This window comes from Pseudophryne corroboree, chromosome 1 (genome assembly GCF_028390025.1).
Source record: "Pseudophryne corroboree isolate aPseCor3 chromosome 1, aPseCor3.hap2, whole genome shotgun sequence".
NCBI classification, from domain to species: Eukaryota; Metazoa; Chordata; class Amphibia; order Anura; family Myobatrachidae; genus Pseudophryne; species Pseudophryne corroboree.
Window position 1 is genome coordinate 447,512,849 of NC_086444.1, and position 15,720 is coordinate 447,528,568.

The 15,720-nt window shown below is 44.5% G+C and overlaps 1 protein-coding gene across 3 annotated transcripts in view; it reads left to right on the forward strand.

Annotated features, from left to right (window-relative positions):
• Nucleotides 1-5,572: 5,572 nt before the first annotated feature.
• CDH24 (cadherin 24) overlaps nucleotides 5,573-15,720 on the forward strand; it is a 145,868-nt gene continuing 135,720 nt past the window's right edge. Inside the window, exons 1-3 of one of the 3 annotated variants that reach the window (XM_063913555.1) lie at nucleotides 5,573-6,034; nucleotides 7,698-7,808; nucleotides 9,778-10,148. In XM_063913555.1, the coding sequence (XP_063769625.1) occupies nucleotides 9,921-10,148 (228 nt within the window). In that variant the 5' untranslated portion in view covers nucleotides 5,573-6,034; nucleotides 7,698-7,808; nucleotides 9,778-9,920. The remainder of the gene's footprint in view (nucleotides 6,035-7,697; nucleotides 7,809-9,777; nucleotides 10,149-15,720) is intronic. The other 2 variants (XM_063913556.1, XM_063913554.1) reach the window with 2 other exon arrangements.

Here is a 15,720-nt window from a genome sequence, read left to right on the forward strand (position 1 = left end):
GCCTAATTCAGAGTTGATCGCAGCAGCAGTTGGGCAAAACCATGTACACTGCAGGGGGGGGGGGCAGATATAACATTTGCAGAGAGAGTTAGATTTGGGTGGGGTGTGTTCAAACTGAAATCTAAATTGCAGTGTAATAATAAAGCAGCCAGTATGTACCCTGCACAGAAACAAAATAACCCACCCAAATCTAACTCTCTCTACACATGTTATAATCTGCCACACCTCCAGTGCACATGGTTTTACCCAACTGCAAACAAATTTGCTGCTGCGATCAAGTCTGAATTACCCCCCAGTATCCACTGATCTGCTTAATGGGGGTCATTCCAAGTTGATCGCACACTGACGATTTTCGCAGCGCAGCGATCAGGTTACTACTGCGCATGCGTATGCACTGCAATGCGCACGCGCGTCGTACAGGTACAAACAGCATTGTTGCTGTGCAATGCTTCTAGCCAGGGGCATAGCCAGAACTTTGTGGGCCCCATAGCAACATTTTGAAGGGACCCACATCCCAATGCTTCTAGAGACACGTTTCTGCAGCAGTTGTTAATTTTATGCCCTATAATAGTGCCCTAGTTCATTTTCTGAACCATAGTAGAGCCTTATTTAATATAATGCCCCATATTAGTGCCCTAGTTTCTTTTATGAATCGCAGTAGTGCTTAAGTTCACCCTATGTCACATTTCAGAGCTGCCAGTACACATTATGCCGCATAGTACCCCCAATTCACATTATGATACATAGTGCTCCCCGTTCATACTGTGCCTCATTACAGTGCCCCGGTTCATATTATATAACATTAAAATGCCCTCCAGTTCATTTTATACCACACTACAATGAGCAGGACCAGGGGCATGCCTAGATATATTGCAGGCCGGAAGGAAAAAGTTTGAAAGGACCCCTACATACCACGCATTGCCGAAAAATGTATATAACACATGTAACTTTGACAGGGAAGGTGTGCCCCTCTCAGCTCCTGGCCCCATAGCAGCTGCACTGCCTGCAACTATGGTAGCTACGCTCCTGTATATAACACATGTAACTGTGTCAGGGAAGGTGGCCCGTCTCAGCTCCTGGCCCCATAGCAGCTGCACTGTCTGCACCTATGGTAGCTACGCCCTTGCTTCTAGCGACAATTCCATTCGCACAGCCGTTCGCAAGAAGATTGACAGGAAGAAGGCGTTTATGGGTGTCAACTGACCGTTTTCTGGGAGTGGTAGGGAAAACACAGGCGTGTCCAGGCGTTTGCAGGGCGGGTGTGTGACATCAATTCCGGCACCGGTCAGGCTGAAGTGATCACAAGGGCTAAGTCCAGAGCTACTCAGAAACTGCAAAAACCTTTTTCGTCCCGCTCAGCTGCATATGCAATGGCACACTTGCAGAGCTAAATTACACTCCCCCATGGGCAGCGACTATACGTTTGCACGACTGCAAAAAGTAGCTAGCGAGCAATCAACTCGGAATGAGGGCCAATATCCTCTGCTGATATGGCTCTAACATCATTATAATGGGTGGTCTTCTGTTTGCCGGCGGTCGGGCTCCCGGCGCTCAGTATACCGGCGCCGGGAGCCTGACAGCCGGAATACCGACAATTATTTTCCCTCGTGGGGGTCCACGACCCCCATAGAGGGAGAATAAAATAGTGTGGCGCGCGTAGCGCGCCACCGTGCCCGTAGCGTGGCGAGCGCAGCGAGCCCGCAAGGGGCTCATTTGCGCTCGCCAAGCTGTCGGTAAGCCGGCGGTCGGGCTCCCGGCGCCGGGATGCTGGTCGCCGGGAGCCCGACCGCCGGCCAGCCGTAGTGAACCCATTATAATAACTGTCCTTACCATTTGCTCTAGCCAACAGTGTTAGATAACATGAGATGACTCTTGAGGATGAGCTCATAATCTTGCACAAAGGAAAGCTATATTTTAAAAATGTATTTTTTTTTTAAATAATGTCACTTCTCTGTCTACATGTATAATTATTGTCGTTCCATGTCAAAATCCTCAGCTCTTTTTTGGTGAAACTGCTAGCACAGCTTAGTCTTAGCTTCTTATTTCTGTGTAGACAACCAGCAGAAGAGGAGAGTCAAACTGACCTGTGTAAATGAAAAGAAGCTAATGAGGGAAAAGTATATTCTCTTTCCCATTAATGCTGCACAACCTCACGCTTTATAATGGTCCATGGCCGTATAATTATCCACAAGGCAAAGAATTCAGTTGTTTAGTATTAGCACGAATAACAGAGTTGTACACTGCTGATCTCTAGAGGACAAAAACCATGGGAGGTGGATATGTTCCAGCCTGTTAATGTCATCTTCTATTTAGATATACTCGTAAACCTCACTATATTTTTTTCTTTCCTTGCAATAAATTGATAATAAACACAATATCATACTATGATATGAAATGCACTGTATTTATTTGTTAAAGTCAATGGTAATACTTTTTTTTAAAGAATAGCACAAGTGACTTTTATGCATGTACTTCATAATCGTGTAATGATTATTATGTGTTAAACGTTGAACATTTCTTAGCATCATTGTCTCTGTTGTCACTTTCAGTTAATAATACTGCCTGGAATAAAAAAGGCAGTGACGTTGTGGCCCCAGCTGAAATTGTGCACTGGGGTAGTTGTGCCGGGTATGGGTCGTTGGGTAGACACAACTTAGGTCGACAGTCATTAGGTCGACCATGGAAGGTCGACATGCATTACGTCGACATGAACTAGGTTGACAGGTCAAAAGGTCGACATGTGTGTGGGGGTTTTGTGTCGTTTTCTTCGTAATGTGACGGGGAACCCCAATTAGTGCACCGTGTCCCCTCGCATGGCTCGCTTCGCTCACCATGCTTCGGGCAAGGTGCCTCGCTCTGCTACCGCTTCGCTCGGCACAGGTTACCGTTCCAATCGTAGTCTACGTGGATCGTTAAGTATGAAAAACGCCAAAAAAAATTTCAATTTTTTTAAAATCTCATGTCGACCTTTTGACCTGTCGACCTAATGACCATGTCGACCTATTGACCATGTCGACTAATGCATGTCGACCTTCAGCGGTCAACCTAATGACTGTCGGCCTAAGTTGTGTTGACCTAACGACTGTATCCCATCCTGCCAGTGTCCCTAATGAATGCTACCTTCAGCTATTTCAATATGTATGCAACATTTTTATTAATCCATAATGAAACTGGTGTCACCTGTGCAGTATATCCAAACGACTATATCACTTCCATTCTGTTATACAACGCCTTGCTTTACGTTTCATTTCTTTTGCCAATCACATCTGGTTGTTTGCCTGATAATTGGTTGTTGGTTGATCCGGTTGATTTGCCTGAAAGATTTGGCTACAAATTTGCTTGGCTGATGACAGATATGTAATCCTTTTTCATTGCCGTACTTTTGAATCTGTTCTTTATTGGATGTTATTCTCATTGAAATACAAAAATCCTAGTTTGGTCAAAATCAGCTAATTGGCTTACATTACCTGTAAATGTTCTAGACTTGAACAAGTCGCTGTACACAACACTCACACCTAGAGACGTCTGTGCTTACATCCTGCATTCTGCGGTACTGCGTGCAGTTATTATAATGTAATATCATTTCCAGAGATAAGTACACTTACATCCCCATTATTATAATATGTTTACTAATCTTAGATATAATAGGTATTTCATAAATATTGTGGAGGATATCCTGTGGAGAAATGATTCCTTCTCATGTCTGTGGTACTGATTAACTGCATTGCCTCAGTAAACCTGTTTGTTTGTTTGTTTGTTTGTTTGTTTGTTTGTTTTTATATTTTGAAAAAAGCAAAAAAAAATACAAAATTAAATTGTGGATGATGAAATATTTGGGTTGTCTTCAACTGAAGAGCCCTGTCTTTGATAACGGGACAACTCTGGTAGTTCATTACCCTGGATCCCATAACCCAGAGGGACTTTGGCATGCCTCATTGCTTTTCAGTGCTGATTTAGCAGCCTCTGGCTGGGGTCATGCTTTTACTGCAAACCTCTGAGGCATCTCTCCTGCACTGATTAGCATTGGGGCTTTTATAGTGAAAATTACCTCTTAGACCCCTTTTAGTCCTATAAACGGGTTAATTCAGCAAACCTAGAATATTATGTGGACAATCTACCATTTTCATATATGTTTTCATATTCACCACACACTTACTGGCCTTGGAGTAAAGTGCCAAAGAATACAGACTACAGTATATGACAGTCTACAGACATGTAGTAATGCCCCATGTGGCTTAGATTTGGGTCATCAAAAGTTGTGGTTTGCTGATATTCTGCCACTTTCTGACACATCCACCCAGGGTTGGACTAGCCCACAGGGGTACAGAGGAAATCGCTGGTAGGCCCCACTGCAAGAGGGCCCCCACCCCTTCCTCTAATGTCAGGTTCCGGACTGTGCACTTATATTATACATTGTTACCAATGGAATTTATTACCCAAGGACTTTATTACCCAAAATGACGGTGCCAAGCTGGCTATATGCCTACTCTCTAGATATTCTTTTTGGTTTTCTGTGTCATTTTTTTCTGCTTGCTGTAATACTAAAATGGTTTGTAGCTTGTACTATTTTTTTTTATGTCTGTAAAGTGTCTTGAATCCTATGGGAGAAAGAGCACTATATAAATAAAATATTAGTAGTAGTAGTAGTATTAATATTTTTATTATTATTATTATTACTGCTCTATTATTGGGTCAGTTACATGGCCTCTAATGGCTTGTCCACTCTTTGGGGGCTGGCCACACCCACTGTTGGGCCCTTATCATTGCATTCGTCTGACGGGCCCTTCATGCCCCAGTCCAACACTGCATCCACCTAACACTTATATAAGTAAATAACAGGTAATTGTGTTTGGGACTATGTATCAGACAATTTGGAGCAATACTGCCACTTGCCTAACTAGCTTCCAGCGAAGACTTATAAGGGCTAACGTGTATTTTAAATACTGGATTTTGTTTGTATAATACAGAGGGTATTAATCTCTAAGAAAGCTCTAATCTCTTCCCTAGTGTCTAAAATCATCACACCCCTTTTTCTTTTCTCCTATCATCCCTATACATTCATAATGCTCTATTTATTTTCCTCTGCTCTACATTGTACCCACTGTATTAACCCCCATTCTCTAATTTAAACTCTCATTTCCTGTATATTTTTCTGACGTGACTGTGGGACCTTTTTTTTTTCTTTCTGTATTTAGCAGGAACCCCAGGGACACAGATTCACAGTACATCCAAAACAAGTCATGTCAGATGCCCATTCACTAATTCCGTTATCCCTCCAGCAATCTATCATTGTTTTGCTGTCTGTGTGCAGTAACTATTTGCTCCATTCACCTCCCTATCTAGGCTATGTCTTTCTGTTTTGTCTGGGCAGTCTGAGTGAGCTCTATGTTTATCTCACTCCTTGTCCCTCTGCTTTCTCGCTGTCACTTTGTCTCTGTCTCTCTCTGTATTTTGTGTCCTCTTGTATTAGAGGAAAGGAGAAAGAGGAAGAAAGAGGAGGAGAGATATAAAAAAAAGAGAGAGTGAGGAGGAGGGGGGAGTGCAGAGGATTTTTTTTGGGGAGGGGGTGCATGTCAACTCGTATTCTCAGCATGACTCGCTCTAAAACCAGAGCAGCATCTGCAGGAACCTGTATCTGCTTGTCTCAGTCTTACTCCCTGTCTCTCTCTTTCTCTTTCTCCCCCACTCCCTGACACTCTCTCACCCTCATCCTATGTGTGTCATCCTCTCTCTAACACTGTCTGTCTGCCACTAACTATCTGTAATACTGTCTGTTCATCTTTATCACATGGTCTCTGCAGCAAACGCTCGTAGATTTGGAGCTGTCTCTGCAGCAGTCTTGTCTTCGCACATCTGGAACTCTCTGCAGGAGTCTGCCTCACAACTGGAGCAGTCTCTTTAGCGGTCTCTCATATATTTCCATCCATCTGTTCAGTGGTCCCTCACACACACATCTGGATCGGGTTCTGCAGAGGTCTCTCTCCCATCTTGACCTGTCTTTGCAGCGTTCTGTCTCAGCGTCTGGAGTTATACGGTGCGTTGAAACTTCTGCTTCCATGTAATAAGTGTTATCTGTTATTGTGTGAATGACAGCAGCTTATGTTCATGCACTTGTTTCCGTAAGGGGTAGCGCCTGTAGCGCCTCTCACCCGGTGTTTTCATGTGTATGATTTGAGGATTATACATATATGATGATGATGTGTGTGTCTCTGTGTGGTACATGTGTACAGACATACACTCATACTGACATAGCACACAGACGCAGCGTGCATTATGTGCATTGCATTCATGCAGGGATAATGTGATTCTACAAATATATGATAATCCCCAATTGCATTTAATATGCATAGTAGTGTCACAGTTGTTCCCCGGCTGTCTGCATGATACCCCAGCTCCTCATGCACACACACACACACACACACAGCAACAGCACCGACTAGGAGCAGTGGGCGGAGTTACAGCCACTTTATGCCACAGGAGACGACCTAGGAATTCTAGTAACCATTCCTTGGAGTTATGTGTGAGGCTGTTCAAGGGGTGAAATCAGGTGCAGACAGTGGATATTGCAATCATTACAGGGAATGTAAATGTTACAAAATAGAAGGTCAATCACTCACAGGAACAGATTTTTTTTTTTTCAATGGAAGTTATGCAACACATTTATGGTGAAGTAAGGTTAAACTGGGTAATGAATGCAATTATTGGGTGTAATTATGGAGCAATTAGAGAATTTATGTGGAGCAGTTTTGTGGAACAATAGGGGAGCTACAGGGAGAGGTTATGTTGATGGTGGAGCAATATAATAAGTAATGGAAAAGCTGCAGGAAAACGGTTTAGGCCAATATAATGCATTGTAAAAAGAGGTGTGTTGTGAAGAGAGATTTAATTGAACAATGGGATCAAATGCACCAAATGGTTTAATCAGGCATTACAGGCGGCAGTTATGGAAGGCAATAACAGTTTTAGTGAGCAGAAATGGGGTCCTATAAAGAGTTTTAGGGAGCAGAAGCAGTGGTAGAGGGAAAGGCTGCCAGAGTGTCACATAGCACATTCTGTCAGACAGTTCACCTGACGTGTATATTTAACAGTATCATTTGTCTGATGCACTGATGCAGACCTAGGTGATAAATCAGAATTTATATATGGAAGTTAATACCCAGCATTCACCATCCATACAATAATCTACTGGAATGGAGATAGCAGGAGGGTGGCATTAAAAAAGACAGCAGTCACAGGGAGGATTAAGATTCCGATAGAAAAGCAATTAAAAAAAATCTAAATGTGGAACAGAAGAAATATATAAAGTAACACACACAAGGAACCCCTAGACGCAATTATGAATACTGTGATGTGTTTAAATTATGGGCACCTGCTAGTGTCTGTGATGTAATACTACAGGAGATGTGTTGCTATCAGTGAGATGTCTCTCCAGATGGTCATGTGTGTCCCTCAGAGCCACAGAACTTCTGCAGTGGCACAAATTGTGTCCAGGCAAGCTGCTCTCCTCCATAGCATCCTTTCTATGTTCCATGTGTGTTCTTTGTCACTAACATTTAATGCTTTGTTTTATTCATCCTCTCCCCCATTTGCTCTGTGCATTGTCCTTCATTGCTCATCTCTTCTCTATCCCTCTTGCTTTCCCCTTTTTCCTTTCTCAGTTGCTCTCCCTATGATTTCTTATCCTCTTCTTATTGCAGTAAAGCGTAAAGTGTTGAACATGACGGGCATACAAAGAGACAGAGGGAGAGAGGAGAAGCCAGAGGAGAAAGGGAAGGAGAAGTGGAGAGGAGAGACAGATGGTACAATTTGTACGCAGCAAAATCCAAACAGGGGAAATAACTTCAAGATAAGGGGGGTGGGGGGTGCAATGGGGTGAAGAAACAGAGAGGGAAATGGAGGGAATGTGTGTGTTAGCGGATGGGAGTCAAAAATAGAACATATATAATCTTTTACAGCCTATGGGGAAAGACAGAGGTATAAGAATAATTAGAACCTTTCTCCAGTATGGATAGATTGGGATAAAGAAATGTGTGTGTGTGGTGGTGGTGATGGTGGGGGGTTTGGATAGAAACAGTTCAGCAATAACCATATTTACTTGCATGGATTTATTTTATGTTTGTGATTTGTTTTTTATTTGCAGCAAAGAATATGTAGCATCTGTAATATAGCAACTTTCCAAGTCCACTGCTACTTGTATGCCATTCATAGGTCCTCCTTCTTATACTCCACTTAACCTATCTATTGTATCTACCAATACTACCGTTATTTCCTATATAATTGTGTAATACTTTGTAATAAAGACATTTTTCATTCTTACTTTATTTAGAAAGTGGCGGTATAGTATTCTGTGCTGCAAAACAGGGTGACATAGTGATGACAACGCACATACACAGAGGCAGTAGGGCCCTGCTTTGATAGGTTTATATCTGCTGCTGTTCTGCACCTGGGCCATTATATTACATGTCAGTGGAGCCTGAGTTAAATAACATTTACGACTTCATAGGGATTGATTCTGGAACTCAAAATACATTATATATAAAGAAAGAAACATATAACATTTCAGGTATATTCAGTACCTCAATAAATCAGTCATTTTTAATTATAATAATAAGAAATGTATTTATATAGTGCCTTTCTCCCAAAAGAACATATAGCATTTTAGATTTGCATAATGAAAAAAAAAATCATAAAAAATAAAACCATTTAAGAGTGCAGAAAAGAGAGCTGATCATTTGGTATTATGAAAGTAAGGGGGCATTAATGCTTGAATAAACAGGTAAGTCTTTAATCTGTATTTCAACATTTGTATAGAGGAGGCCTCTAGGACTGTTTGCGGCAGCGAGTTCCAAAGTAAGAGACCCACAAAGCTAAAAGCTCTAGCCCCACATGCAGTATAGGACACTGTTAGCAGTCCTTCATCTGTGGATCGCAATGGACAAGTGGGAGTATAAGGAATCAGAAGCTGCTTTAAGAGTCTAGGATTATATAGGGCTTGATGCATGGCTTTGAATGTCATCAAGTCAGTCTTTAAACACAATCGCCACCTTAGAGGCAGCCAGTGAAGAGAATAGAGAACTGGGAGAATATTTATTAAAGTCGATTTATACCGATTTCAATCCGATGAAAACCAAACTAAATCGATGTTGTGTTTCCAGTAATAAAACACACATTTACTAACATTAGAAATAGATTGATTTTCATGGCCAAAAAATAAAGCAGCAATGAAAATCGACCTTTAGTAAATATATCTTACATAGGGCCTGATTCAGGTTGGTTGGGAAGCTGTGCACGTGCAGGACCCTTTCTGCGCATATGCAGATCTGGTCCTGCAATCGCATTGTAATAATGCAAACACTTCTGCCTGATTGACAGGCAGAGGCGTTCAAGGAGAGGGATGGCGGTGGCGGAAGTGTTGAGGCCAAGGGCTGTGTGGTGAGACACAGTTTTCTTGGCCTCACAAGCCGCACTGCAACCGCTAGTCTGAGTAAGCTCAGTCTTACTCAGTCTGCAGTCTCAGATGAACATCGCGACTGATGGTCACGATGTTCATCCAGAGCTGCGATCGCATTGCAGTGTACAGATCGCAAATGCAGGAAGGAGGGGCTATGCACCTTCTGCATTTGCATTGCTAAGGATTGCATTTGCAAAGCTGCTGCGAATACACATATGTATATATGAGTGTAGGAAGATCTACTGGGGTAATCAGATGCTTAAAATGTAAAACATAGTCCTCTTTTGTAATCCCTTTTCTTTCTCTCCTTTTTTTATTTTTGTCAGTTCCAAATCTCATGGCTTAAGGTGCGACCTCAACTCCAAGACTTTACTACATGGAATACTCTGACTCGCAGCAACTGAATCACTACTTTTTGTGACCTTTGCCCTTGGCCCCATTTTGCTATATCGGGGTCTCCATCCTCCCAATGCCTACCATCCATTTGTGCCCTCTACTTTCTCTACTACTTTTGGGCTGTTCCTCCCCTGCCCCTCTCATGGAGGAATTCTCTCACGGGCTCAGTGGGGATACCGGGTCTCCATCTTCACCTCCACAGGGCCCTGGGCCACCTCCCCGGTCCAAACGTAGTTGGGTCTGGAACCAGTTCTTTGTGATAGAAGAGTATGCAGGGCCAGAGCCTGTCCTGATTGGGAGGGTGAGTATTTTCTGCTTATATTATTCTACCTAAAGCATCTAATTTTAAGATTGTAATGTTATTTAGGTTCATTTTGCAGGATGATTCGAAAAGTAATGAAAATATAACACTTTGAGCGGGATGGCAGTGCAATATTTTCTAATCTTTAGTAAGAGAAGAATTAAAAAAAAAAAAAAAAAGGTTTTATAATTCAGTCTAAAGTAGACAAATGCACTGCAGGCCTTTGAAAGATTCCTAATTACACAAGAATGATTTACCTCCGAATCAGTTAGACACATCGACCACATGTTGGTCACAGCTGAAGTACCTGCCATTACAGAGATCATTGTTTTCTATAGAAGTCACATTTTTTATTTCTCCATACTCACGGACTGCAAGGCACTAGTGAAATAGGACCTACTGCTTTTCAGGTTTATCCTGCAATCAATAAATCTAGAGTGGAGATCAATGATTTCCATAATGACAGCATTCTATCTGTGTCCAGAATCTGGGCAGACACAGGTAAATGTTTGATGTCATAATCAGGAAGTCAGAGTCTCCTGAGGAGAAATTCTGGGAGAATTAAAATCTGGCACTGAATTACAGCTACGGTATGCCACACAGGACACTTTGCTCAATATTTTGATGAAGGATTGAATACAGGTTGAGTATCCCATATCCAAATATTCCAAAATACTGAATATTCTGAAATACGGAATTTTTTCAGCAAGAGTGAGATAGTGAAACTTTTGTTTTCTGATGGCTCAATGTATACAAACTTTGTTTAATGCACACGGTTATTAAAAATATTGCATTAAATGACCTTCAGGCTGTGTGTATAAGGTGTATATGATACATAAATGAATTGTGTGAATGTGCACACACTTTGTTTAATGCACAAAGTTACTAAAAATATTGGCTAAAATTACCTTCAGGCTGTGTGTATAAGGTGTATATGAAACATAACTGCATTATGTGCCTAGATTTGGGTCTCATTGCCATGATATCTCATTATGGTATGCAATTATTCCAAAATACGGAAAAATCTGATATCCAAAATACTTCTGGTCCCAAGCATTTTGGATAAGGGATACTCAACCTATATTAGGATTCATAGAATCGAAAGAGTTTATATAGAATGTGTTCATTTATACTTTTTGACGTTTAAAAAACAAACAAACAGTAACTTTTTAGTGATTTAAAAACAAAATACCAATCATAGTTACAGCTTCCTGTATACGCTGCAGTGATGTCATTGCTAGAACTGAGCTCATGATTTTAGTTTGTCTTTTTTCATTTCTTTACATTTTCGACAAACAAAACAGTGTCAAACATAATAATAAATCAAGGTCACAGGGGATTTTATTATGTTTAAATGTTTAATGCTTGAGACTGAAACATTGATGCAAAAGCATGCTTTCCAGACACAGATAGAAACACAGGATATTGGTAGAAAGATTGGAATCTGTCTGCATGTACAGACCAACATTTGAAAACAATTTTCACAGACACTTACTACTGATCATGTGCATCCAAATGCTTTACATGCAGGACAGTCTTCATGGACCATCTTGTGCTACAGTCACCATAATAATATGAGGGTGGTTCGATAAGTAAGGTAACAAGACCTCTCACATGTGTAATGTTCTCTATTTCATACTAATTTCCTGACAGGCCAGAGCAGGGGCGTAGCCAGAAATGTGTGGGCCCCATAGAAACATTTTGAAGGGTCCCCTGTCCCAATGCTTCTAGAGAGACACTTCTCTGCAGCAGTTGTTCATTGTATGCCCCATAATAGTGCCCTAGTTTACTTACTGAACTATAGTAGTGCCTTAGATAATGTTATCCCCCGTAGAACTGCCCTTATTTATTTTATAGACCATAGTATGTCACATGGTAGGGCTGGCAGTACACATCATGCAATACAGTACCCCTAAGTCACATTACTATATACAGTGTCCGCAGTTCATATTATGCCCACATTAAAGGGCCCCCAGTTCATATTATGCCACCCTATGGTGCCTCCACTTTTATATTGTGCCACATTACAGTGCTCCAGTTCATATTACTACATGTAACAGTTCATTTTATACCACAGTAGAATGAGCAGGTTTAGGGGTGTAATTGGATATAATGTAGGATGAAAGGCAAAAGTTTGTAAGGGCCCCTATGTACCACCCAATGGTTGAAAATGTATACAACACATTAAACTTTGACAGGGAAGGTGGGACCCTCTCAGCTCTAGGTCCCATAGCAGCTGCACTGCCTGCACCTATGGTAGCTACGCCAGAGTAGGTAGACCACTGATTCTGCTCACCGCCATTAGACAGGGCCTCATATCAGTCATACTGCCTGTGCTGGACATGCTTGGCCGGCAAGATCACTGCTATCTTGAACGTTCTGCTGTTATCAAAGGCAGTGCCTCAAACCGTTTCCGTGACACGACATTATCACCGTACACCTCGACAAGTTGGTGATAAATTTCAGCTGCTGATATGTCGCAGAAATCTGATCACACTACGCAAATCAATGTTTGACCATGTTTCCACCAGCCCCACCATCTTACAACTAGGGATGTGCACCTGAAATTTTTCGGGTTTTGTGTTTTGGTTTTGGGTTCGGTTCCGTGGCCGTGTTTTGGGTTCAAACGCGTTTTGGCAAAACCTCACCGAATTTTTTTTGTCGGATTCGGGTGTGTTTTGGATTCGGGTGTTTTTTTTTCAAAAAACCCTAAAAAACAGCTTAAATCATAGAATTTGGGGGTCATTTTGATCCCATAGTATTATCAACCTCAATAACCATAATTTCCACTCATTTTCAGTCTATTCTGAACACCTCACACCTCACAATATTATTTTTAGTCCTAAAATTTGCACCGAGGTCGCTGGATGGCTAAGCTAAGCGACCCAAGTGGCCGACAAAAACACCTGGCCCATCTAGGAGTGGCACTGCAGTGTCAGGCAGGATGGCCCTTCCAAAAAATACTCCCCAAACAGCACATGACGCAAAGAAAAAAAGAGGCGCAATGAGGTAGCTGTGTGAGTAAGCTAAGCGACCCTAGTGGCCGACACAAACACCTGGCCCATCTAGGAGTGGCACTGCAGTGTCACGCAGGATGGCCCTTCCAAAAAATACTCCCCAAACAGCACATGACGCAAAGAAGAAAAAAAAAGAGGCGCAATGAGGTAGCTGTGTGAGTAAGCTAAGCGACCCTAGTGGCCGACACAAACACCTGGCCCATCTAGGAGTGGCACTGCAGTGTCAGGCAGGATGGCCCTTCCAAAAAATACTCCCCAAACAGCACATGACGCAAAGAAAAAAAGAGGCGCAATGAGGTAGCTGTGTGAGTAAGCTAAGCGACCCTAGTGGCCGACACAAACACCTGGCCCATCTAGGAGTGGCACTGCAGTGTCACGCAGGATGGCCCTTCCAAAAAATACTCCCCAAACAGCACATGACGCAAAGAAAAAAAGAGGCGCAATGAGGTAGCTGTGTGAGTAAGCTAAGCGACCCTAGTGGCCGACACAAACACCTGGCCCATCTAGGAGTGGCACTGCAGTGTCACGCAGGATGGCCCTTCCAAAAAATACTCCCCAAACAGCACATGACGCAAAGAAGAAAAAAAAGAGGCGCTGTGGCCGGAGAGCCCCAGCCACGGGGCAAATGGCCGCCTGCGGCACTGAAGGGGTTAATCCCTAGTGCCCGGCGCCATTTGCAAAGACAAAGGGGCGCTTGGCGCCAGATTTAAAAATGCATTGTGGGCGCTAGGCGCCGTGTTTTACTAATGTGTTTAAAATGTATTTTAATATGTGCCGTGGTCCCGGACCCCTCCGGAGACCACGGCAGGGAGAACAGCCCCCGGCGCGCTCAGCAGTGTGTGCGCGCCGGGGGAGAGGAGGCAGCCGCTGACCGCCGGAGTCCGGGAGCTCCGCTCCCGGCAGCGGTCAGTGTAGCCCCGGGCGCACTGGAGTGTGCGCGCCGGGGAGAAGGGTGAGCGCTGCGGCTGGGAGCTCGGCTCCCGCTGCAGTGCTCTATGTGAGAGCCGCCGCTGGGGGCCGGGAGCTCTGCTCCCAGCGCCTCAGCCCAGCACGGGTGGCCAGCCGCAGCAGCCGGGACGGACGTCCCGGGCTGCTAGCCGGCGAGGGGGGTGCGCTGCAGCCCGGCTCCCCGCCGGACGCTGCAGCGAGGCCACAAGACAGGCGCCGCTCAGGGGGGACCGGGCTAGCCGGCTCCCTAGCGGCGTGGGCACATTAGGCGGGCCAGCAGGATGGTGAGCGCTGGGGTCCGGGAGCTACGCTCCCGGCGCCTCAGCGCTGAAACAAGCCAGGGTCACGGCGGCCGGGACAAGTGTCCCGGTCCGCCGGGCTTAGGTACAGGGGGGTGCGCCGCTGCGTGCGGCGAGGCCACTGATTAGTGCCACCCTGGGGGGACAGGGAGAGCCAGCTCCCTGGAACCCCAGAGGCAGAAAAGCAGGCTGGAGGATGGGGGAAGCCAGCCCCATACCTCCAGCACACAGAGAGCCCTCGCAGCCAGGCTGCAGGGCTAGGGAAGGCACTGCAGTGCCTGAGTGTGTAGAGTCTGTGCAGGGCACAGGCTCAGGGTATATTTAAAGAGAAATGTACAGTGTGATTTAAAAATGTAATGTATTTAAAGATAAAATGCACTTACTTGATTGTGTGTCCCAGGAGGGGGGAATCCATAGCTGTGCAGGCTGATGGATTCTCCCAGACCTTTTCCCTAAAAACGGAATGCATTCCCATCCAGCCTCACAGTTCCAATGGGGACAGGGAGAAAGAGAAGCAGCTTAGCCATAAAACAAGCTGAGTGGTTTCTTGGAGCTCCATGGAGATCAGCCGTAGTGGACCAGAGACCTGGACCGGGGAGCCAGGCTGCCCAGCTCTGGAGCCCAAATCCAGGCTGTAGGCAGTGAGAAGGGGTCCCGGGCAGGTTTCTGGAAGTCAGTTTAGGAGGGAAAACCTCCCCCCAGCCAGACTGAACGGCACCGTGGGAGTAGCCTGCTCTCCCAGATGGGAGAGACAAAGGAGACCGGCCACTCCCCACTGTCCATTGGGGACAATGTTAGGTGTGCATGAGTCCAGAGCATGCACAGCTCATGGGTAAACATTGATTGGTTGTACACCACAGGGCGGGCTTACCCCCTGTGGTAGAGGGTCTTGGAGAGGGATAAAAGGAGGGCAGTTGGCCCATAGGATTGTGTATTGTAACATCTTCTTCTGCTGAAACATCTTAATTGTATGCTGTTGCCCCTAGCAATAGGGAGGAGCCTTTTTAAAGGTTATTTTGAGCAATAAACACCTTTGCCTCAAGAAGACTGCTTCATCTTGTGACCAACAGGGTTAGGCCAAACCTAGCCCCGTCCTCCGGCTGTCCAGGGAAGCACCTGACGTCTCCAAGCTCCGCCTTCCGCCAGCTACCGGTAGAGGCCTAGCAAGTGGCTAGAGGGGATTCGTCAACACCACACAGGTGTGGTAAAGCAGTGCGTCGGCACATACAGAGCAGAACCGTGGTTCCAAACGCCACGGCAGGTTAGGAGTTTGGTGGTGGCAGCGAGAACCCGCCCACAGCGCAGTGG